The sequence below is a fragment of the Cnephaeus nilssonii genome (assembly GCF_951640355.1).
Source record: "Cnephaeus nilssonii genome assembly, chromosome: 20".
NCBI lineage: Eukaryota > Metazoa > Chordata > Mammalia > Chiroptera > Vespertilionidae > Cnephaeus > Cnephaeus nilssonii.
In genome coordinates, this window is record NC_137091.1 from 44590832 (window position 1) to 44615714 (window position 24883).

The 24883-nt window shown below is 50.2% G+C and overlaps 2 protein-coding genes across 6 annotated transcripts; one reads left to right on the top strand and one right to left on the bottom strand.

The window, feature by feature from the left end:
• Positions 1 to 5093: 5093 nt before the first annotated feature.
• LOC307116126 (orphan sodium- and chloride-dependent neurotransmitter transporter NTT5-like) lies at positions 5094 to 13394 on the bottom strand (the record flags this gene model as incomplete). Its single annotated transcript, XM_079799802.1, has 11 exons — positions 5094 to 5336; positions 5547 to 5709; positions 8709 to 8886; positions 9015 to 9216; positions 9550 to 9736; positions 11170 to 11411; positions 11566 to 11676; positions 11924 to 12099; positions 12293 to 12419; positions 12608 to 12765; positions 13196 to 13394. 11 exons carry the CDS (start codon positions 13392 to 13394, stop codon positions 5094 to 5096), a joined length of 1986 nt encoding a protein of 661 aa, XP_079655928.1.
• Positions 13395 to 20184: 6790 nt separating this feature from the next.
• Positions 20185 to 24683, top strand: CD37 (CD37 molecule). Of its 5 annotated transcripts, XM_079759666.1 has the most exons (8): positions 20185 to 20341; positions 20459 to 20531; positions 21338 to 21462; positions 21551 to 21625; positions 22083 to 22187; positions 22859 to 23089; positions 23432 to 23515; positions 24481 to 24683. In XM_079759666.1, the coding sequence occupies exons 1-8, from the start codon at positions 20273 to 20275 to the stop codon at positions 24556 to 24558; spliced, it is 840 nt and encodes a 279-aa protein (XP_079615792.1). In that variant the 5' UTR covers positions 20185 to 20272; the 3' UTR covers positions 24559 to 24683. The 5 variants fall into 5 exon arrangements, with proteins under 5 accessions (XP_079615792.1, XP_079615789.1, XP_079615790.1 ...); XM_079759663.1 differs by lacking the exon at positions 24481 to 24683 and having other exon boundaries at positions 23432 to 24319; XM_079759664.1 differs by lacking the exon at positions 24481 to 24683 and having other exon boundaries at positions 20322 to 20341; positions 20459 to 20527; positions 23432 to 24319.
• Positions 24684 to 24883: the final 200 nt, after the last annotated feature.

Consider the following 24883-nt stretch of genomic DNA (forward strand, 5'->3'; position numbering starts at 1 on the left):
GGGGATCAAGCCCGCAACCTGGGCATGTGCCCTGACCGGGAATCGAACCATGACCTTCTGGTTCATAGGTTGATGCTCAACCACTGAGCCACACTGGCTGGGCAACTTACAGCAGTTTTTAAAGAAAGAAAGGAAAACCCACAGCAAACATTTTAGTCAATGGTGATACGGGGGGCTTTTCCTTCTAAGAACAGGAACAAGGCAAGGAGGCCTGTGTTCACCACTGCTACTCATTATAGTATGGAAATTCTGGTCAGAGCAATTAAGCAAAAGGAATAAATAAATGGCATCCACATTGTAGAGAAAGAAGTAAAATTATCTCTGTTCATAGATTATAAGATTCTATATGTAGAAAACCCTAAAGACTCTATCCCCCCCCCAAAAAAAATACCGTTAGAACTAATAAATGAATTCAGCAAAGTAGCAAGATACAAAGTTGACACACAAAAATAAGTTACATTTCTATATACTAGCAACAAATGATCTGAAAAATTCCCTTTATAATAGCATCAATAGCCAGTGTGGCTCAGTTGGTTGGTCATCATCCCATGCACTGAAAGATTGCCATTTAGATTCCCAGTCAGGGCACATGCCCGGGTTGCAGGCTTAATCTATGTAGGAGGTGTGCAGAAGGCAGCCAATCAATATGCTGCTCTCACATTGATGTTTTTCTCTCCCTCTTCCTATCCCTTCCTCTCTCTCTAAAAATCGATTACAAATCTTATAATAGCATCAAAAAGAACAAAATACTTAGGATTTAATCAAGGAGTGAAAGATTTGTACAATGAAAACTATAAAATATTGCTGAAATTAAAGAAGACATAAGTGGAAACACATCCTATGTTCATGAATTGGAAGAGTTAATATTGTTAACACATCAATACTATCCAGAGTGATCTACAGATTCAATGCAAACCCTACCAAAATCCCAGAGACAGCAATGTTTTTTTATAGAAACAGAAAAATATATCCCCAAATTCAATTGGAATCTATCCTGAGTTGTTTTATTTCAGATATGAGGTGTGAATTCAAATTAATTTTTTTAAATATGGATATTTAATTATATCTGGCACTTATTAAAGTTCATATATGTCTAGGTATGTTTTGGGCTCTTTAGTCTGTTTCATTGGCCATTTTGTACATCCTTGTTCATTTACCCCACTGTCTTGGTTACTATAGCTTTAGGTAGGTAGGTAGGTAGGTAGATAGATAGATAATAGATATACAATCTACAAAACAATTAAATCACACCTATAGAAGGACGCATACATAGATTGTAAAACTATAAAGAAGCAATGAAGTACTTACCTTAAATTCAGGATAGTGATTACCGCTAGAGGGGAGGGAAGTAGTGGTGGTGGGAGTGGACCCCTGGGACCTAATGGGATGCTGCTGATGTTCTAACTCTTGCCCAGGGTGGTGAGGATGAGAATACCTGCATTTCTTATGGGCCAACGAGGCACCATGGGAGACAGCGTGAAGGCTGGCTTCTGGAGTGAAATATGGGGGGGGCTCAGAGAGGTTATGTTGGAGTCAAATCTCCCATGGCTCTTTCTGGAAGTATTCCAGCTAACTAGAAAAAAAAAGGGGGGGGGGGGGGGGAGTGAACCCTGGCCAGTGTGGCTCAGTTGGTTGGGCGTCGTCCCTTACACCAAAGGTCACTGGTTCAATTCCAGGTCAGGGCACATAGCCAGGCTGCAGGTTTGATCCCTAGTCAGGACGCATGGGGGAGGCACACATCGACATTTCTCTCTCCCATCGATGCTTCTCTCTCTCTCTCTCTTAAAAAAAAATCAATACAAAATAGTTTTTTAAAAGGAGGAATGATAAACTCAGAATACCACCATTTAATAATCCCTAATGAATAAATATATCTAGACAATGATCATCAATGGTTGCTAACATCACAAAAAGAGATATCCTTTTTTTTTGTCTCCTGATATAGATATATAAAACCATTCATGAAATATTTTTGCCAGAATACCGAACCTAAAACTAACCAACTTCCTGCTCTAACTACCAATTTATAAGAAGTACAGGGGACAGAAGAATATATTAAATTACACCACAGGGAGGCAATCTTCAAATTCCAAATAGTTGACAACTCTATAAGACGAAGAACCCAGTTTTACCAACAAATACATTGAAAGAGGGAAAAAGAGGGAGAACTATAGATTAAAAGATTCTTAAGAGATATCGCAACGAATTGTAACACATGAATTATATTTGGATGAGGACTCAAACTTTTAAAAACTTATGAGACAGTCCCTGAAATAGTGAAATAAATGTGTTATATTTCTTTGGCAATAAAAAGAAATGAAGTGCTGATATATGTTATGCATGGATGAGTCTTGAAAACATTATGCTATGTGAAAGAAGACAGACACAAAAGAACTGCATAGTATATGATTCCATTTCTATGAAATATCCAGTAGAGGCAAATCTATAGAACAAAAAGTAGATCAGTGGTTGTCTTAGGCTGGGTTAGGGGCTGGGGCAGTTGGGGTGATGGCTAAGTGTGGGGTTTCTTTTGGGGACAATGAAAATGTATTAAAATTGACTGTGGTGATGGGTGCCCAGCTCTGTGATAGACCAAAAACCATTGAATTGTACACTTCAAATGGGTGAGTTGTATGGGATGTGAATTATATCTCTCAATAAAGCTGTTAAAAAATAAAGCTACCAGAAAAAAATCGAGACTAACAAGAAAATCTGAATATTGACTGGATATTTGATATTAGGGTTACTCTTATTTATTTTAGGTGTGATACATTTTGTCAGGTGTTCTTTTAAAGTGTTCTTATATTTCAGAGATTTGCTTCAAAGTAATGAGAGGCATGCTGTGGGGTTAGGAGAGATGAAACCGGAGTGGTCACAAGTAGGTCTATTGAAGATGGGTGATGAGTACAAAAGTAACTCGTTGTTATTCTTTTGCATGTGTTTGAAATTTTCCAAATAAAAGGTCCAGAAGTCACAATCTTTGTCAGGCTCTCCCCCTCACTCATTGGGTGACCCCTCTTTCTGCAGGGTCTCCTGATGAAAACTGAAGATGACAATACCTGTATTTCCTACCATTCTTGTGAGGAATCAAAGTGAAGATATGTGCAAGGGACCCTTACCAAGGGACGGGGCTTCCTCTGTCTAACAAGGCCAGAGACTTCTGACCGCGGTCCCGAAGGTAACCTGCTCATACACCAGGGTGCCAGAAACCGCACTTTACACAGTAAGGTCCCCAGACCCGTGTAGAGAGGTACCCACGATAGAAACCAGTCTTCCACGGGAATCAGTGCGGCCTAGACCAGAGCAAAGTGGGGTACTCCCAATTTAAACCACCCTGCCGTTCGGTCCCGGGGGACCTTCAACAAGTGGCTGCGGAAGAGAAATCTAGAGGAGGAGGAGGGCACACCTCAAGATCTTCGTTCCGCTCCCACCGGTTGATCCGGTAAGCCCCTGCTTTTCAATACCTCTCCCACGGGTTCTACTCCCAAAGCTGGGGCTGGAGGTTGGGGGGCAGGAAGGAGGATGAACACCTGGGTTCCCCAAAGGAAGGAGCTTGAAAACTCAGGCTATTTGATCCTGAGGAGGTGACTGTGTCCTCGCTCCCATTCCTACCTTACCTGACTCAATAGCACGAGTCTTCAGGAGACAGATCGTTTGGACGGGGATGGGGGCGGGGCGGGGGCGGGGCGGGGGCGAGGGAGGGGCGGGGCCAGAAGGCACAGGAGCCAATGGGTGAGGAGGAGGAGGAGCACAGCGCCTCCACCCTCATCCTCGAGCTGGAGGAACGCGGTGAAACTGCTGGGGTCCAGAGACGTTGGGGGTCTCTGCGCTTTCCCTTCACCACACCCACCCCTCGAGTTCCGCCCGCCAACGAATGGTTAGGAATGTCTGCTTTTTCTTCCTTCGTCACAGAAGCGTAGGCAGAGATAGTCTCCCTGTGGGAGCTGAGCTATCCGAAATCCTGGAATTTCTTGAGCATTAAATTTTAAAGGAAACCTTGGATCTTCGGGAATCCCAACCACCTCTCCCCACAAGCCTCCACTCTCAGCCACTGACTGACTCCTCCTCCTCCTGGCGAATACCTCAGCTCAGCTGTGGACTCAACTGCTCCTACAAGTTCCCTGAGACCAACTCAGTTTTCATCCACTAAGTAAATTCATTTGATTTAGCCCTGTGGAAAAAAGGTAACTCTTATGGGACGCTGGTGGGCTCAGAATACAATTTGGTAATTCCCAAACTGGTTATGTTAGTTGACAGACCACTTAGTCTGTGTGAATGACTGAGTCCACAACAGTCTTGGAGACTCTATTCCCCCCCACCCTCGTTCAAAGATGTTTTTATCGATTTTAGAGAAAGAGGGAGGGAGAGGGGGAGAGAAATATCGATGTGAGAAACATGTATCTCTTGCCTCCCCTACGCACCCTGACCAGGAATCAAACCCTCGACCTTTCTGTGCATGGGACAACGCTCCACACGGACCAGGGCAGTCTTGGAAACTCCAATTAGAATTTTAGACCTATGATAGGCCTGCCATGTCCCATTAGCAAGCACATTAATATCCTTTCCATCTTGGCTGAAACCACCACATCCTGGGTTTTTCTTGGCTAAAGGCCAGTCCCTGGATAAAGCACGTCTAGTCATCTTGCACCTGAATTTGCCACATCAAGGAGAGGGCAGGAACTCAGGTCTGAATATTTAGCTCTCAAAAGGGTGGCAGTCTCCTGAGAGTAAGACTGAATATCGGAGACATTTATAGAAAATAAAAACAGATCTGCTCACGCCCAGTGCTTGGATTGATTTATTGATCAACAGCATTACTCCTCCAGCTCTGTATCAGCCAGGTTCGGTTTGCCTCACCCACAGTGTGTATGTGTACACACTGAGAAAGGGGGGGGGGGTGGCAACCAGAGTGGTCTTGGAGGGGGGCTGCAGTGCCAGGTCCCAAGAGCCCCCCAAATAATGCTATATTCTTGGGAATAAAAGGAGTCCTGGGTCCAAGGACATAACAATTGGTAGCTGATAGTAGCTGAGTTGCCTGTTAGATCTGTGTTGAAGGATGTGAGATGTCAGGCCACACCAAGGAAGTTAGGATGTCACACAACTGATAGACCAGCAGTTGCACTGCCACCTTGTGGGACTGCCTTCTTTTGGGCCTCATTATTGGGCCTTAGGGATGTGGAGGATGTGAGAGGACTATCCAAGCTTCTGGGTTTGAAGGGAATACCATGGGTGTAGCTGTACACAAAGTATAAGGGGATGGGGAGGGTGACAACGAGGAAAATGGAAATCATCACGAGCAGCGCCCATGATGGGTAGGGTCGATGCACCTCTTTTGACTGTGGAGAGATGGGAAAGGGGTTCAGAACATTGAAGCTCCCAGAAGAGGGGAGATTGTGGAGGGGAAGAGTGGGAGGGGAACCCGGGCAGAGGACTGAGTGTTCAGAGAGCAGAGAATGAGAAGGTAAGGTCCTTTCAGGTCAAGAGTGGATTGGAAGATCTGGCCCCCACTCTCTGGGAAGGTCGGGGGTCTGGAGAGGGAGGCTCACAGTGCTTGCGTCCCAGGCCACATAGGTGAAGGTCTTCAGAAACAGAAAAGACAGAGTTGCAATAAACAGGACCAGCAGCACAACTGGAGACACATAGCACCATAGCCAGTGACAGATGGGATGGATGGGGCGGTTCCACAGAGTCGCCAATTCTGCAAGAAACCTGGAGGAAAGGGCCACGAGACTGTGGCAGGCCCAGCCAAGCCTTACCCTCCCTGGGGGGGCAAGGCCAGCCTGACCTTATTGACCTTATTTAGCATCTTTCAAATATTCTACCTCACTTCCAAACTCCTGCCTCAGCTCAGGCCTCCGCTTCTCTTCTCTTCTCTTCTCCCAACCCAAGAAAAAATGTGAACCATTCCTCTCCTGCTCTAAAACCTTTGATGGGTACCCAAGGCCCTCAGGAGAAAGGCCACGTCTCTTTCATTCATTCCATAAACATGAGAGCATTTATGATGTGCCAGGGACTGTTCTAGGTGAACGAACACAGGCCCCCAATAAAGTTAACATGCGACCCTCAGGGAACTTTTCTTAGTTTCTTCCAGCCCCTATATCCAGCCTCCTTCAGTGCATGTTCTCAAACTTAATATACAGTGGAGTCCTTTGGCCTAGACTATTCACCTGTCCAGACTCTGCTCAATTGTCCTCCCCTCTGAGATACCTCCTCTGACCTTCCAGTGCCCCTACAGTGCGGCCAGCACCTCTCCTCTAGACTTACCACCTGGTACCGCGAATGTCTGCTTGCATCTGTCTTCCTCTTTGGACTCTGTGCTCTTTGAGAGGAGGAGCTAATTTTTCTTTTTTTTTTCGCACCAGGAGGAGCTAATTTTAAGTCATTTGTATCCAAGTACTACAAGGCTTTCTCGACACAGAGTAAGTCTCAAGAAATATTTGTGGAGTAAGTAAATGTGAGTGAACTGACTCCAAGAACTACTGTCACCTGGAAATACTGCCATCTGAGCCTTCTGCCCTTGAACTATACCACGTGGATGACCACATACCAGCCTCAGGAATCCCGTGTGTGACTTGGATTCTCCCACTCTCCCATTCCACAGTTATAGCTACTAATTTCCAGTCCCTGATTATTTTGTTCTCTCTCCCCTGGTCGTTCTTCCTTGAAGAATTAGACCACATCTCTCAATCTACCCCTCTAACACCTAGCCTAAGCCATTGTTAGCTCCCATTTAAAATATTACAATGACTCACTACTGTTCTCCTTGCTTCACTTTTGACTCCTCATAGTCTATTCTCCACACAGCAATTATAGGTATCTTCTTTTTTAAAATATATTTGTATTGATTTCAGAGAGGAAGGGAGAGGGGGAGAGAGGCAGAAACATCAATGATGAGAGAGAATCACTGATTAGCTGCCTTCTGTAATGTCCCCCACTGGGGTTCAAGCCTGCAACCCAGGCATGTGCCCTGACCAGCGACCTCCTGGTTCATAGGTCAATGCTCAATCACTAAACCACACCAGCCGGGATATAGGTATCTTTTTTTTTTTTTTTTTAATAAATCTGGCCCTGGCCACAGGGTCACAGGTTCCATTCCCAATCAAGGCATGTACCTCGGTTGCTGGTTCCCCGGTCCTTGTGGGAGTGCTTACGGGAGATGGCCAATCAATGTCTCTCTCTCTCTCTCTCTCTCTCCCTCCACTCCCTCCTCCCTCCCTTCCACTCTCTCTGGAAATCAATGGAAAAAGTATACTCCAGTGAGGATTTAAAATTTTTTAATCTGATTATGTCATTCCCCTACTCAAAACTCTCTAGTGCCTCCTCTGTCATCCTATATAATAAAAGCGTAATATGCAAATCGACTGAACGGTGGAACGACTGGTCACTATGATGCACACTGACCACCAGGGGGCAGACACTCAATGCAGGAGCTGCCCCCTGGTCAGTGCGCTCCCATACGGGGAGCACCGCTCAGCCAGAAGCCGGGCTCACGGCTGGTGAGCCCAGTGGCAGTGGCAGGAGCCTCTCCCACCTCCACTGTAGGTGGGCGGTAAGGAGCAAGGGGTCCTGGACTGTGAGAGCCCCGGACTGTGAGAGGGATTTCTGACTGCTGGGTTAGGCCCGATCCCTGGGGTCCCTCAGCCTGGCCTGTGAGGATGGGGCCAAAACCACTCTCTGACATCCCCCAAGGGATCCCAGATTGTAAGAGGGCACAGGCCAGGCCAAGGGACCCTACCAGTACCTGGCTGGGGTTTGGGAGGGACTGCGGGAGGGCCCCAGGGCGTGTCCGGCCGGTCTTGCCCAATCCCAATTGGCCAGACCCCAGCAGCAAGCTAACCTACTGGTTGGAGTGTCTGCCCAATGGTGGTCAGTGTGCATCATAGCAACTGGTCAAATGGTCAAACGAATGGTCAGACTCTTAGCATATTAGGCTTTTATTATATAGGATTCTATTCCGACCTCTCTGATCTCCTCATTCCTTAAAGCCTCCAGTCATAATGCTTCTCTCACCATGGTACCTACTGCTCCCTCTACTTGGAACACACTTTCTCAGAATTCTATCTGACTCCTTCATTCAGGAGTCTGTTCAAATGTCTCCTTATCAGAGAGGTCTTTCTTGCAATCCTACCTCAATTAACACCCATACAAACTCACACTCTTGATCATTTTACCTTACTCTATGATATTTCTCCTGTCAATTATTACCAACTAACATTTTTTGTTGTTGTTGTTTATTTGGTGACTATCTCCACCACTAGAATGTAAACTCCCTGAGGACATGTATGATTGTTTTATTTGATACTGTATCCGGTGACTAAAAAAGTGCCTGGCACATATTAAGTACTTAATAAATATGTTCAATAAATGAGTGGATTAAAAGGTTTCGCAGAAGGCCCTAAAGTTGAGGGTCCCTAATGTCACTCTAGCTGAGTGAGAATGGAGGCAAAAAGAAAGGGGTCAGCCCCGCCAGTGTGGCTCAGTGGTTGAGCATCAACCCATGAACCAGAAGGTCACAGTTCAATTCCTGGTCAGGGCACATGCCTGGGTTGTGGGCTCGATCCCTAGTTGGGGGTATTCAGGAGGCAGCCGATCAAGGATTCTCTCTCATCATTAATGATTCTCTCCTTTCCTCTCTGAAATCAATAAAAATATACTTTTGAAAAGAAATAAAGAAAGAGGTCACCCTCCCCTTCGCCCCAAGTGATCACCTCCTGGACCCATAGGCCCAGCTCACAGCCACGTTTTCAAATATGATGATGATGATGATGGGGAGGATCATCCAGTAATCACTCAGCAGTCTGATGTAGTAGACGCCTGCAGGTTCAATGAAGAAGATGCCGCACAGGAACATGAGCCCAAAGAGAACCACTGGAGGAAACATTGAACCTGGATCAAGGTCAGAGGTCTGGCTGGGGGAGGAGGGGCCTACGCAGAGGTTATTACCAGGGCTGGATTAGAGTCTCAGTGAAACCAGGGTCATTGGTGGGAGTAGGGCCATACATAGGTCAGAGTACCTATAAATAGCTTTGCATGCTTCCTGCAAAAAGGAAAGGTGTCCTGAAATGGAATCAGGACGCCCTGCAGAAGCCCTATCATGGCATTCATCTCCAGGATCAGCAACAGCAGGAAGAAGAGGATGGACCAGAAGACAGACCCAGGAATGAATGACATGGCTTCAATGAAGGCCAGGAATGCAAAGTTTGGGCCCTCCTTAACCTGTTAAAGGGGAGAAAAGTCAGGAGTTAAATTGTTCTTGAACTTAACAACAATACAGATAAAGATATTCTATCTTCCCTGGAAAACTTCCTAAAAGCCGCGGGTCACTGAGAAAATCAGATCTCCAAGCGGACCCTCTGACAAGGAAAACCAATCCACCTAGCATTGTCCAGGGGAGGGCATTCTGCAAGCTACACTTCTTTGCATTACCAGGGCTGCAGGTTATCCTGGTGTCTCTGGGATTTTTTTTTTCTGGTGCTAATAAAAGATGAGATTTCTATTTTACAGAAGGCATGAAGGAACTCTCAGCCCAGAGCACCTATTTTTACTGACCTTCAAAAACTGCTTCTCCAAGTTGCACTCAATAATGTGTTTGAGGACCATGTTCTTGATGGGCTGGGAAAGTTTGTTCAACCAGGAGTTGAAGATGAAGGTTGGATCATCTGGCAGGTTCAGAGGGGGCAGGGCCTCAGGAGGCAGTTTCCCCTGGATTACCAGCTTCAAGAGCACTTCAGCATTCCTGGGGAGAAAAAGTGGACTCACATGGAACCATCTGGCTCCTTATCTTCCAGAGAAGAAAGGACTTCTCTAGCTTAGCATGACTGATCTGAATAAGGTAGAGCCTGGGAGGAAACTGAAAAGGCCCCCACCTTCAGGGTCATGAGTTTGTGTGAACCGGGAGAAGCCTTTCCTATAGTCTTCTGGGGACTCTGGGGTCCCTGCTCTAGTGATGAAGTCTCTTATTCATCCTCACCTCTGCCCTTCCTCCCGTTTTAGACTCGTAGGCCAAAGTCAACCTTCTAAGCTTTGCATACGGAGTAGGAGGAAGCACCATGCACTTAGGCGACAGTGCAGAACTCTCCCGGGAGTTGCGCTATGAGAAACCTCTTGGTCTTTTTAACCTGAGCTCTGCTGGCCTCTCTCACCTTGTCTGCCCCCCACGGCCCTCTGCACAGTTTATGCTGTGGTCAGCTTTGACTACTTACAGTTCCAGGGCCTGCCATAGCCGCTCATGCCCAAGACCAGCCCCACCCCCGCCACCGTTCTTCACTTGGTGAATTCCACAAATCCTTAAAAATCAGCTCATTGCTCCACAAGAACTGCGATGGAAGGCTTACTGATAAAAGAGCAAAATGCAAGCTGCAGGAACATAAGTATAGTTTGATCAAATTTTTATAAACTAAAATACTGTGTGTCCTTCTGGTGGTTATTTGCACAGGTGAGGATCCCTAGGGACAAATTCAGCTTAGGTGTGCCTCCTCTGGAAGACCTTCCCTGACTAGCCTAGGCATGGTTAATGGCTTTGTCTTGTCTTCCCATCACTCCTGCTACCAGTTATCATGAGTTTACGATTGTGATTAAGTATCTAAATCCCTTCCCTTCCTCCCTCCAAAACTGAAAACACAACGAAGGCAAGGATTGTGGTCTGATCCACCTGCCCACGGATGTGCAGCACGCAGAGTACTTTCCAAATGCCTGAGGGATAGCTCTTATTCATGCCTACAGAACAAAACAGGCTGAGAAGACAATATAGGCTCTAGTCCTGAGTGTCCTGGTGGGGCTTAAGTATGACAGATTGACTGACACCCCTAAATTCAGGAGTTGCCAGAAAAGAATGATGGCATTCGGGAGCAGAAGGGTGTTCCGAAGGGTGTGGTCTTAGAGGCTGTCTGAGACTAGAGTAACCTTGACTGTTTGCCACTTTTTGAATCTCTCTGTTGAGATACGCTGAGGTGAGCAATTGGCAATCTCTGACATGGAAGATTTCCAGGGCTAGAAAAGGGCTCTGAGAAGGATAAGCTGTGACAGGGATTCTCTTGTCTCTGTTTTTCATTCTAGGAGAGAGCAGAGGCTTGCAAGTGCACCTGTGTGAAGGTGGGTCTTTGCAGATGAGGGTCTCTGGGTTTTGTAGTTCCCTGAGGCTGAAACTCTCAACTAAGGGGCTGGCCTTACTTCTCAGTGCAGTTGTGCGTGAGGACGGTGGCCCAGAAGCCCAGCACACTGAAGATAAAAGGTGTGGCAAGTATCGCGTAGCCCAGGTTGATCAAAGCCACAAGAAACGCATCATTGAGACAGTTGTTGGACTGGTCCATGTATGAGGAGTAAATGACAATGGGGCCAAAGCCGAGACCTAAGGCAAACAAGACTTGGACCCCTGCTTGGCCCCACGCATTGATGCTGTATATAGCTGATACCTATAAGGGAGAAGAGAAGAATAAGGAGAGATGTCAAAGAAGAGGAGAACCTTAACAAAATACAGGGGATACAAAGGGAGGGAGTGGGGAAAGGACACTAAGAACAGACAACAGGTGTCCTCTAAGGTCTGAGAGGGGAGTGAAGAAGATATACCTCCATAACCTTCAAACGTTGAAGCCCGTATCGTGCCCCGGTCAGCAGTACACTCCGGACGAGGAAAGAGATGATGATGATAACAGTCAATGGTACCAAGACACATATTACCTGGATTCAGGGGAGGGCATATCAGCAACCATGTGCCAGTGGCGGGGAGGGTCAATCAACAGTCAGCAGGGATAAAACATTCTGAGCCAGAAATGAGGAGGAATAGAAGATAGCTTTCAGCAGGGTTCAGGGGCTGGAGGGAGTGAGAGGCCAGAGGGAGTGGGAAATCAGAAGGTCAATGGGTAGTAATGTTAGGTGAGGGCTAAAGTATCTGAGACTGCTAAGGAATCCAAAAATGGAGACTCACCTTCCTGATGACCTTGATCCCATTAATCATGAAAATGCCAACAAGACACCAAGCCATCAGAAGGGGCAGGAACAGAGTGATGACTGGTGGCCCACTATCCTCAATTCTGTCTGAGGCCTTCAAGGTCAGCCGGTACCAGAAGTACATGGAGGGTGTTGTCCGTGCACATTCAGGATCTGGGGGTATCTGGCTTTGGACTCCCTTGCTAGACAGGGTGACCATTCCCCTCTTCATTAACCCTTCCCCACCCCCTCTTCCTCTCATTTCTTCTTCCTTCTACTACCTGCCTCTTCTTTCTCCTCATTCCTTTCTCCTCTTCCAAATTCCCTTCCACCTCTGTTTCCCCTTTCTCTTGCACTTCCTCCTCACCAAAGCCACTGGAGTTCTTCAGTAGAGGACACTGCTCCCATGGGACGGAAAAATGGAAGGACTGGCCCAAGTAGAAGAGGATCCAGGCATTGACCACATTCAAGTACAAGGCAGTGATGAAGCACACCTGTGGGGCCAGGAAGGTGGTAGCTGGAGAGGAAAAGTGGGGACGGGGAAAAGGAGGGGATTTGACAGAGGACTGAGGAAACGAAGGGACTTGACCCATGGAAGTGAAATCAGGGGACTCATTCCAGGACAAGGGTAGGCATGGGGGTGGGATGTAAAGGGTAGGCCTGGGCAGCCAGGGTTCCTCACCATTAAGCTGCTATACCCCACACTACCAAACCAGGGGCCAATGACAGCCCATGCAAAAACGCTGCACTGGCGCATCCTCTGACCAACTGCCATCTCCAGGAAGAGGAGAGGAATCCCGATCAAGAACAGCAAGACGATGTAGATGATGAAAAAACTCCCTGTGCAGGGGATTTAAGGAAGGGCTCTGAGAATCATCTGGCTTTTCAGCATTTGGGTTTCTTTGGGAGTCCAGAAAAAGACATTCCCTACCAGTGATCTCCCTCAGGGCCACAGGCATCAAGATGTAACTATTTCCACATCCCTTAAAGTCCCAGATGTCCAGCCCCTTGCCCCCCAATTCCTGGAAGACCCAGATACACAGTTTCCACCCCAACCCTGATACAGGCTTCTACCCCACCATCATGTTCAGATATCCTGCACCTCTACCCCTCTCACCACCCTCGGTGTTCAGACAGCTGGCTCCTATCCTGCTCAGAGTACCAAGTCTCCAGCCTCTACAGATCCCAGAGACCTTGAAGTCTGAGGCCTGGATAAGTCTCTGTCTTGCTAACCCTTTGTGGTCCCATGATTCCTGGTCCCCGGACTTACAGCCTCCATTGTGAAGCCACAGGTGGGGAAAACGCCAAAGATTGAGTGCCCTCAAGGTGAAGCCCACCAGGGCGAGGATGTACTCGGCCTTGCTGGACCAGGGTGGACGGGTGGAGACGACCCCACTCTTTTCCTTCTCTGATAACGCCACCTTCTTAAGCGAGGATTTCCGTATCACCGGGGCATCTTCAATCTCCATCATAGAGGGTCTCCTAAATTGACTGCTCCTCCTTTTCTCAGCTTCATGAGCCTGAACCTCCCAGGCCTCAGCCTCTGCAATTCGGGCCTCCAAACCCTGTTTCTCGTAGGGCAACAGAAGCAAGTTCCCTGTGCCCTTGTTTTCCTGAGTTTGGGTTCTTAGGGGAGCCTCTACAACGGCTGGATCAGTAGATAAGACTTTCGCCTGTAAAGACTGGGCCTCTGTCTTCACTTCAGGCAGACTCTCCGGAGCAGCTTCCATTTTTTCAAGGGAGGGTCTGCCTTCCTGAGAAGACCTTAAGGACACCAAAAACTAGATTTTAGATTTTGAGTTTCAAAGTACTCCTCAACACCTCCTTAAAAAAAATAAAATAAAATAAAATTTAAAAAAACACCTCCTTAAAGCAAACCTTTTATTTCTGTCCCTACCACCACTGAAATTCAAAGCACAAATAATTCTCTTACGTAAGTTTTACTTCTTAGAAACGCTTTGGTGCAAGAGTTAAGAGTAGAGATAGAAAAGCTAACAATAGTCAGGAAACCCATTCAAGAAGTTTCTAAAAACACTGAAGTGTACTCCCTACAGAGGGAGGTACCATTTTTAGTGGGCTTTTGAATCAAAGAAACTAATTTAACACTAACTCTGTCTTGTAACCAGAGGAAAATTGTTTTCCCTCTCTGAGCTTTCTCATCGGTAAAACAGTCAGGTCTCTGTTCAAATATCACCTCACCAGAGGTGCCTTCCCTGTGCACCTATCTAAAATGGTAGCTTACCTATACACCACTCTCTCCATCCTATCCACTTTCATTTTTCTTCATAGCATTTCTCACCTCCTGATGTGATTAACTATTGATTGTTAGTCTACACTGAGTGGCCAGATTATTATGATCTCTGAACGCATAATATCTGGCCACTCAGTGTGTGTGTGTGTGTGTGTGTGTGTGTGTGTGTGTATGTGTGTGTGTGTGTATTAGAGGCCCGGTGTATAAATTTGTGCATGGGTGGGGTCCATCCAGCCTGGCCAGGGGGAGGGGACATGGGCAGTTGGCCTGCCTGCCTGCTGGTTGAACTCTTGGTCGAGGGGACAATTTGCATATTAGCCTTTTATTATATAGGAGGACATACACTGAGTGGCCAGATTAATATGCGTTCAGAGATCATAATAATCTGGCCACTCAATGTAGTTATTGTCCATCTCCCTTTCCCTCCCCAACTGCTCTATCCCCAGCAAGAGGATGGTGCTCTACCTCATATTTGAGGCCAGTCTCCTCTCTGCTCTCTCTGCTTCCACCACTCTGACCTTTCCTTGGCTCCTCAAATACTTTACGAGAGAATGGGCAGGGAGTGTGCTGAAAAAGAAAAAAGAACAGGATGCAATGGGTTCACTGATCAAGTCTAAAATATTTAAAGAAGAAATTATACAAATTCTCTACCATCTCTTTCAGAGGACAGAAGCAGAGGGAGTACTTCCTAACTCGTTCAACAAGACCAGCATTACCCCAATAGCAAAAACATTACAGAAAACTGCTGACCAGTATCTCTCATTAACAGAGATATAAAAATCCTAAACAAAGTATTAGCAAACCTAATCAACAATGTATATAAAGAATTATATACCATTATCAAGTGGGATTTATCCCAAGTATGCAAGATTGGTTCAACATTCAAAAATCAATTCATGTAATCCATCATATCAACAAGCTAAAAAAGAAAAGTCAGCCCAGCCAGTGTGGCTCAGTAGTTGAGCATCAACCTATGAACCAGGAGGTCACAGTTCAATTCTTGGTCAGGGCACATGCCCAGACTGAGGGCTCAATTCCCAGTGTGAGGTGTGTGGGAGGCAGCCGATCAATGATGTTTTTATCTCATCAATGTTTCTACCTCTCCCTTTCCCTTCCTCTCTCTAAAAATAAAATCAATAAAAAACACCTCAGAGTTCCATTAAATAAACATTTCAAAAATATATATGTATATATAATCAAATTAATGAACTGTAGAATATCCAAACAAAAGAAGACTGTGCATATGTGAAGAAAACAAAGGCACACAACTCCATTCAACATCATAAATTAATCTCACAATGTTGAGAAAAAGAAGCATGACACAGCCCTGCCAGTTTGGCTTAGTTGGTTGGGAGTCATCCCATGCACCAAAGGTTGGTGGTTCAATTCACAGTCGGGAGGCAGCCAATCAATGTTCGCTCTCACGTCAATGTTTCTCTATCTCCCTTCCACTCTCTCTAAAAATCAATTAAAAATCTTAAAAAGGAAAAAGAAGCACGACATAAAATATTCAACAAAATGAGTTCATATTTCTAAGTTCAAAAAGAAGCAAAATTAAATTATATAGTTTAGGGATGCATATATACATGATAAAAGTATAAAGTGAATGATTATCACAAAAGTCAGATTAAAAGTTACCTTTAAAAGGAAAGAAAGGATACTGTAGGGGAAGATGGGGTACTGATTGAGAGCTGAAAATGGAAGATCTTTTAGAGTCATGGAAATGTACTATTTCTTTTTAAAAATATATATTTTATTGATTTTTTACAGAGAGGAAGGGAGAGGGATAGAGAGTTAGAAACATCGATGAGAGAGGAACATCGATCAGCTGCCTCCTGCACACCTCCTACTGGGGATGTGCCCACAACCAAGGTACATGCCCTTGACCAGAATCGAACCTGGGACCTTTCAGTCCACAGGCTGACGCTCTATCCACTGAGCCAAACCGGTTAGGGCTATAAAAATACATTTTAAAAGAAAAGAAAAATGGCCAGGGAATTAATTAGGAGAAATGTCCAAAGAAAATGCTGTCACGGACAGCTAAAGATAGAAAAAGTAAGAGCCTCAGATTATCAACACAAAATCAAATAAGGTAACTATAAAGTGTTCTATAGTGACTTCTTTCGTTTGGGTTTTGCTTTCCTGGGCGGGGTGGAGAGGGAGAGAGCCAGTAATGACTAGTGTTCCACCAAAAAATAAAGAAAAAAAGGAAACTTGTGCTCATGAAAAATATATCCGCCTTTCTTGAACACATTCAAAAATCGTATTCCTTAAAACAGTGTGGGGGTGGGGGTTGGTACATTGGAAATCTGGCCTGTCAGGGACAGAACTGAGTTTTGGCAAACTGAGATTCTGCGAACAGGCCGCCTGTGACACCCACAAACCCCTTGGTTTCCTGGCAGACCCTCCTCGGAAGCTGGAGAGACTCCACATCGCCTTCCCCAGCCATTGCCCAGGGGCGCCCGCCCTGTGGGCAGCACTCGGGTCGCCCAGCAATGCCCGTTTGCCTCCATCCTTGGAACCACAACCTCCCCAGAGGAAAGGAAGGGGCTGCTGTCCAGGTCCCTCAAGGCGCAGGAAGTAACTGTTGGTCCCCAACAGGCCTGTGATGGGGCTGGACCCAGTGCCTGCTGTCTGGGAACTTGAACCCCTGGGTTTCACCAATGGGCAGGCCGGGCCTCGGCATCGCTCCAAGTCAGACTCGCTGCGCAGAGGGGCTAAAGCCAGCTTTCTGGGCTCTGAGGGAGGAAACAAGGGGGCCCTCTGCGGCCCCTCTGCTCCCTCAGTTCGGTAGACGCGGGGCGGCCAGGAGGCCAGGAGGCCCGGCCTGTTACACCCCGGGGGTGGCGCCCGGCCCCACATCCCCCAAACCTATGAGCGTTTCCGGGCTCCCGAGGGCCAAGTCGTCCTCACCCTGGCCCTGCGGCCTGGCCACTTCGGTCCCGTCAGTTAGGCGACAACGAGGGCCAAGAAGCCCCAACTGAGAAGTCTAGTGACGCTCTCGGCCCCTTCTGGCCTCGAGGCCGGCTCGCTCCACGCACCTCAGTTCCTCTGCGCATGCGCCATGCTCTCCTCGCCTCCCCTCTCCTTCGAGACTCCCACGTGACCAGCAGCCAATGCTGCCCCCCCCCCCCCCCCGTCCTTTTCAACTCCCTCCCTCCGTGCACGCACTCACGCACTCACGCACTCACGCACGGGGCCCTACGTCCACGCATGCGCTTGTGCTTCTCTTGCTTATGGGCCAAGGCGCCCCCAACCCCCCACACACACTAAGAATGGAGTATTATTCAGCCATAAAAAAGAAGGAAATCCTACCATTTGTGACATGGATGGAACTGGAAGGCATTTTACTAGGTGAAATTAGACAGAAAAAGACTAGCCAGTGGTTAGAACGTCAGCCGCGCCCCAAGGGTCACAGGTTCAATTCCTTGTCAAGGGCAGGTGCCTGGGTTGTGGGTTCTGTGGGGTAGGCAACCGGTCTGTGTGTGTGTGTGAGTGTGTGTGTGTGTGTGTGTGTGTGTGTGTCTCCCTCCCTTGACTCCCTCTGAAAAACAGTGGAAAAATATCCTCAGGTGAGGATTAATAAACAAACAAAAAAAGAGGAAAAAAGTCATTTATATGTGAATTTTTAAAAAATTTTTAATAATAGTAACAGAGTAGAATGGTGGTTGCCAGGGGCTGGAACTGGGGAGATGTAGGTCAAAGGACATAAACTTTCAGTTAAGAAGAATAAATTCTAAGGATCTAATTTATAGCATGGTGCCTATACTTAACTAGAGGCCCGAGGCACGTAATTTGTGCAAGGGGGTTGGCCCTCGCAGCCACTGCGGCTTGCCTCAGCCCTTGCAGCCCTGGCTTCATCCGGAAGGACTTCCGGAAGGACATCCCGAAGGTGGTCCAGCTGTCCGGTCTAATTTGCATATTATGCTTTCATTATTATAGATAGTACTGTATATTATATACTGGAAAGTTGCTAAAAGTAGATCTTCAGTGTTCTCACCAGACACACAAACCATATGAGATGGTGAACCTGTTAATTATTTTAAGTTTGGTAATCATTCCACGATGCATATGTTTATCAAATCATCATGTTGTACACTTTAAATATATACAATTACATTTGTCAGTTATTCCCCTTGAGGAGGGGAAGCCTAGAGTTAAAAATCGGAATACTGACGTGACCGGTTTGGCTCAGTGGATAGAGCATCAGCCTGCGCACTGAAGGGTCCCAGGTTTGATTCCGGTCAAGGGCATGTACCTCGGTTGCGGGCACATCCCCGGTAGGGAGTGTGCAGGAGGCAGCTGAATTGATGTTTCTCTCTCATTGATGTTTCTTTTTAAAATATATATATTTTTTATGTTTTACAGAGAGGAAGGGAGAGGGTAGAGAGCTAGAAACATCGATGAGAGAGAAACATCGATCAGCTGCCTCCTGCACACGCCCCACCGGGGATGTGCCCGAAACCAAGGTACATGCCCTTGACCAGCATCGAACCTGGGACCCCTCAGTCCGCAGTCCACTGAACTAAACCAGTCAGGGCTCATGGATGTTTCTCTCTATCCCTCTCCCTTCCTCTCTGTAAAAAATCAATAAAATATATATTTTTTAAAAAATCGGAATACTACTAATATGAATTTATTTTTGATGACAATAAGAAAATAAATTGCATTTCAAGCCTTAAAAAAAAATAAAAGATAGCAGGTTAGATCTCTCAGAAGAGAGAAAGGGTGCAGTATTCTAAGAGGGGCTGGTTTCCCAGGGCTTGGGTGGATGTCAGGGTGGTAGGAACACCCCTGGTTTATGTTGGAAATCTGTGAGATTTAGGATTTGACAAGAGTGGGGAGCCTGTGGGGTGTCAGGGGAGACTTCAGAGGCTGCTAAGCACCCAGCTCAGGCCCTCTCTCCACTGCCAAGGTCCCCGGCTCCACCCTGGCTCCTCTGGGGCCTCCTCCTCTAGGGGCCCCACTGCAGAGGCAGGAAGTCCTGCCTGAGGCTCAGCTTCCGCTCTGGGTGTTTGGCACTGCCCAGCCACCCCCTCACTCCCAGGGACCTTCCCCGTTGGGGGCTGCAACACTTTCACTTCCCCAGGTGCCCAGCCTCTGCCCCGGCACAGGGCCGCACCTGGTCCGCACTTGTTGCCACAAACAGGATGCAGGCTCTGAGAAAGGGGCAGCGACAGAAGGGGGAGAGTGCTCAATAGAGAAAGGTCAGCCGGGCAGAGAGAAGGGGCCAGAAATCCAGGGAGGGAGAGGATGGAGACTCCGGGGTTGGGGGAGACAGAAACCCAGAGTGAGGGGGACAGACATTCAGAGAAAGGCAAAGTCTCAGGAAGAACCCGGCCGGCGTGGCTCAGTGGTTGAGCATCTACCAATAAACTAGGACGTCACAGTTTGGTTCCTGGTCAGGGCTCCATCCCCAGTGGGGGCCGATGGGGCCAATGAATGGCTCTCTCTCATCATTGATGTTTCTATCTCTCCCTCTCTGAAATAAAAAATAATAATAAATTTTTAAACCCAGAGAGAAACACACACACACACACACACACACACACACACAGCGGGGAGGGGGACATACAAATAAAAAGACTCAGAGAGAAGGAAACAGACCCAGAGAGGAAAGGACAGGGACCTACGGCTGGGAAGTGGGGACAGAGATGGAGGCAGCGATGGCAGAGCTCAGCAGGCAGTGAGGTCAGAGTGTCTGTGAGGTCGGCTGCTGTCCGGGGCCGGCCTGGGGTCCTGGTGCCCAGAGTGAGTGGGTACAAGGGGGTCAGGAGTCCCTGTGGGTCCCCCAGCCTGAGCCATGGACACCTGGGAGGAAGGGCCCAGCGTGTCCTTGGTGTCCACAAATTCCAAGGCCCCTCAGGTACCGGGGTGTGTGTGTCCCCGAGGGGCGGGTGAGGGAGCCAGGGACGCAGACAGAGGAAAACCACCTTGTGCGTAGAGGCCGGGGGTGAGGCTCCTCCCCTGGCACTTCCTCTTTCTCTGGGCTCTTCCTTTCTGTCTGTCTCAGCCTCTCCTCCTCGTCCACGGCTTCTGTCTCCCCGTCTCCCCGCTGCCAACTCCTCTTCTGGTCACTCACCCCTCCAGGCGACGATGTCGGCCCAGGACAGCTGCCTCAGCCTCATCAAGTACCTCCTCTTCGTTTTCAACCTCTTCTTTTTCGTAAGTTGTCTCGTGGCTATCCAGCCTGGGCCCCAGGCCCTGCCGTCGCCGCCCCCCCACCCCCCCACCCTCGTATCCCTACTTGCCCACCACCACATTCTCCTCTCCTCTCCCAAGGTCCTGGGCAGCCTGATTTTCTGCTTCGGTATCTGGATACTCGTGGACAAGACCAGCTTCGTGTCATTTGTGGGTGAGGGGGCAGGGCAGTCGGGGAGGGCCTTCCTGGAACAGCGTGGACCCAACCTCCCAGCAAGTAGCCTCCTGGGGTCTCCCTTGCCCCAGGGAGCCCCCCGGTGCCCAGTTCTGCAGGCAGGTCCCAGGCTCTGCAAAGCTTGCCACTGCCACGCCTCTCCAAGCCTTACTGTCTTCCTCTGACAAATGAGTGGTGCGTGCCACTGAGAACAAGAATAGTCATTTCTTGGGCACTTCCTATGTGTCAGACCTTGTGCAAATGCCCATCAGATCCTCCCCATAAACCTTTCCTGAGGTTCAGAGAGGGGGAGTCACATACTGGATGTCACACAGCAAGGAAGTAACCCAGATATAACACTAATAATAATAATAATAATAATAATAATAATAGGAAAATAATAATGGGGTAATAGCCAAACTCCTAATGGTTCCTATTTCATGTGTTTGCACTGTGTTGAGGACTGGATTGAACACATACCTCCCAGGTCCCTCAAAGCAACCCCAGGAAATAGATGTCATTACCCCTAGGCCTCAGGGAGGTTAGAGTGACTCATCCGATGTTGGCAGAACAAGTGATGGGGCTGAAACCACTGGGAGCGAGAAGGAGCTGGAGGAGGAAAGAGGGACAGACTCAGAGAGAGAAGGGAATCCCAGAGGAGGGGACAGAGGCTCAAGGTGGGGCAGGGTGGGAGGCCCAGGGAAGGGGGTGCCCAGGATACTGCTCCCTCCGGCGGGTGGGGAACGGGCTGGGGCTGCCTGGCGCTGTGCACAGAAGACTCAGTGTCCCTGCCTCGCCTCCCCTAGGCTTGTCCTTCATGCCGCTGCAGATCTGGTCCAAGGCGCTGGCCATCTCAGGGGTCCTCACCATGGGCCTGGCCCTCCTGGGCTGCGTGGGGGCCCTGAAGGAGCTCCGCTGCCTCCTGAGCCTGGTGAGTGCCCGGCTCCTCCCCATCCCTACGGCCACTCCCTCCGCCCCCGGGCAGGGGCTCAGCCTGACCTCTGCACTCCGCCCCCCAGTACTTTGGGGTGCTGCTGCTCCTGTTTGTCACCCAGATCACCCTGGGGATCCTCGTCTCCACTCAGAAGACCCGGGTAAGCTTGCCCGCTCCTCCCCCCGCACCCCCTCAGGCAGCCAGCGGGTGGACTTGCAGGCAGACAGGGACTGACAGACGAATAACAGAAGCAGAAGAGAGAAGCAGCCGCGGGGACCGAACAAATACAGAGACTGAGAGAGAGACTCCGAGAGGGAGAGACAGGGAGAGGCGGAGACCCGCACGGACGGGAGAGGAGAGACGTTGCAAGGGAGATCCAGAGGGAAGCAGGAGAGAGAAACACGCAGAGAATCAGAGGCTCTGAGGAGGCCATGGAGACCTAATGAGAAAGCGTGGGAGATGGTGAGAGAAGCAGAAAGATGGTAGAAAAGGGCAGAGAAAGATTTTGAGGAAGAGACACAGGTGGAGAACCGATGCTCAGGGACCCCTTGGGTCGGCGCAGATGGGGGGGGGGTGGGGAGGCTGGTGGGGGTCCCGCCTCACTCTCGGCCTCTCAGCTGGAGCGGAAGGTGAGGGACATCGTGCAGGAGACGATCCAAAACTACCGCTCCGACCCGGAGAAGTCCGCGGCCGAGGAGAGCTGGGACTACGTGCAGTTCCAGGTGCGTGGGGCCCCCGCCCGCGCGGAGGAGCAGCCTCCCTCTGGCTCCGCCCGCGGCCTGGGGGGGACCCTGCCCCGAAGCAGCACCCCAACGCAGCTCCAGGCCCCAAAGTAACCCGGCCTGCGCACCCCGCTCCCGCCGCGCCCGCCGCGGCCCCGCCCTCAGATGATAGCACAACTGGCCCCATTGTGGCCCAGTTCCCCAGCTCCAACCAGACCCTGGAAAGGCTCCGCCCTCACCCCCCCCCCCCAAGGCCCTAGCGTGACCCCAATCCCTGCCCCTAGTGACTCTGGGTCCCACGGGACCCGGCCCACGTGACACTCGGTTCTCTGGTCACTCTTGTGGCCCCGCCTTCCCACCCACCTGCTCCCCAACTAAGGCTGAGCGCACTGCCCACCCAATGTTCGGTCCACCGCGTGATTTTGCAGCTTCTCCCCTAGCCCCAGGTCGCCCCGAGATTCGTCTCTCCCACCCCCATGTTCCCCTAAGTGTCCCCTGACCCTGTCGTGACCCCAGCCCAGCCCACCGCCCCCACCCTGCACCCATTACTCGGCCCTCTGCTCCCAACTTGACCTCAGACCATTACCCGGTCCCCTGACTCCCCCCCCCCATCCCCCCAATCATCTTGCATCCCTCCCGTCGCGGCCCCTCTGACCCTGTCCCTCCCCCAGCTGCGCTGCTGCGGCTGGAACTCTCCTCAGGACTGGTTCCGTGTCCCCAGCTTGAGCAACAACGCGTCGGTGTTCCGCGTGCCCTGCTCCTGCCATAACTCATCGGGGACCAACCACTCGGCGATCTTCGATGTGATGTCCCCCGCCCAGTTCAGCCGGGGCGGCCCCCTGGCGCGGCCCCGACACAGCGCAGACCTGTGCACGGCCCCCGGGAACAGCAGCTACCGCGAGGTGGGAAGCGGCGCGGCCTAAGGCAGGGGGGGACGGCTGGGGCAGGAGGGGAGCAGAGCAGGGTCCCCCCCCCCCCCCCGTCCCCCGAGGCGGACCTCACCTTGTGGGCGGTGTCTGAAGTGGGGGCGGGGCTGCGAGAAATAATGGTACAGCCTGAGGGGCGAAAAGTCCCAATAAGTGGCGGGATCTTGGGAAGGTGGGGCCCGGAGAGAAGGGGGGGGGCCTGGAGCGCTGATGCCTGGGGAGGGGGAGGTTTGTTTTGGGCGAAGAGATTAGAGAAGCCTGGTGACCAGAGCGAATCCCAGAAAAAGCCCTGCCTTCAGCCTGTCTCCACACCCCCAGGGCTGCGCGCGGAGCCTCCAGAAGTGGCTGCACAACAACCTCATCTCCATCGTGGGCATCTGCCTGGGCGTCGGTCTCCTCGAGGTAATCGGGTCCCGGCCTCGCTCGCGATTGGCTGTCCCCTCCCTAGGTAGCCCCGCCCCAAACCGCGCGCAGCCCCTGCAGGCTTTCCCGCCGCTCCGCCCGGGACCAGACCTAGCCTGTGAGCTGGTGGCTTGCACGCTGGGAGGTATCCCCGCTCTCCATCGCGAGCCTCCCTTTGGCAAACCGGCCTCTGGATGTTGGCCGCAATATCCCTCCCCTTTCCCGGCAGGTGAGTGTGGTGGGGCTGAGCCTGCTACGGCCACGCAGGGCAATCCGCCCGAAACCCCAGCCGCAGGCGCCGGGCGCCGAGGGTTCGTGCCCAGGGCCCGGCCTGAGCGCTGATGGCGGCAACGGGCGAGGCGGTGTGCTGAGCAGCAGCGGGCGTAGCGGCAGCCTGTGGGGTGGCTGGGGCATGGCGGATGCTTGCCCCAACTGGGGGGACAAGGCCCCGCAGGGCAAGCTGCCCATGGCCCTGGGGCCCTGGCCGTTTTGGGATCAAGACGAGGAACAGCCTGAGACCGGGAGCGCGGGCGCAGAGGCGGAGGCCAAGGTGGAACTAGAGGCGGAGGCAGAGGGGAAGACAGATGAGCCCCCAGAATAAAGGACCCTGGGCTTGCTCCAGATCTCACTGCTTTCCAGACTCTAGACCTGCGTCAGACGCAGCTGGTTCCTCCCACCCCAAACTATCCCTCCCTCCGCATCTTTGGTGACCTAATCCGTGACCCCCTGCCCTTTTACCCTTAACTCCACCATCCCCCACTTTTCTTATCTTCCCCCAAACGCCCTTCCTGGACCCCATCTTTCACAACCAGGCCCAGTTCTCCCTCTAGCCCCGCCCTACCCAACTCTATGTCTCATTTCCTTTCTGGCCCCACCCCCTGACTTTCCTCCCTTAGAACCCCACCACCCCATCTTCCTCTCATCGCCACCCCCTCGACCTCTGATAGCGTCTCCTTTCTCTATAGCTCAGCTTCATGACGCTCTCCATATTCCTGTGCAGAAACCTGGACCACGTCTACGACAAGCTCGCCCGGTACCGATAGGCCCCGCCCTCCCCCAAGTCCCGCCCCCGCTCCTTCCAGTGCGCTGGGCACTTACCTCCCTGTGGCCTGTAAATATTTGTTTAAACCCCAGTTCTCCCCAGGCACTGAGCCCTCTGCCTCCTCCTTCCCCCCCCCCCCCCCCCCCGGGACCCAGATGTCAGCCTGCCCCACTGCTGTCACCTCTCTCGTGGGATTTGGGGCTTCCCACCACCAACTTCCGGCCCCCAAAGATACCTCATTTCGGTGACTCATTTGTCAGTCTACCATCGCCCACAAGATTATTTCTCTCTCAAACTTCAAATAAATCCCCTACGTTTTGGTAAAA

Excerpts from the sequence above, each read along its gene's own strand:
- CD37 (XM_079759662.1), top strand. The coding sequence starts at position 21,046 with ATGTCATTACCCCTAGGCCTCAGGGAGGTTAGAGTGACTCATCCGATG. Across the intron at positions 21,209-21,337 it reads GGAGGGGACAGAGGCTCAAG|GCTTGTCCTTCATGCCGCTG; the intron begins GTGGGGCAGGGT and ends CGCCTCCCCTAG. Across the intron at positions 21,463-21,550 it reads TCCGCTGCCTCCTGAGCCTG|TACTTTGGGGTGCTGCTGCT; the intron begins GTGAGTGCCCGG and ends TCCGCCCCCCAG.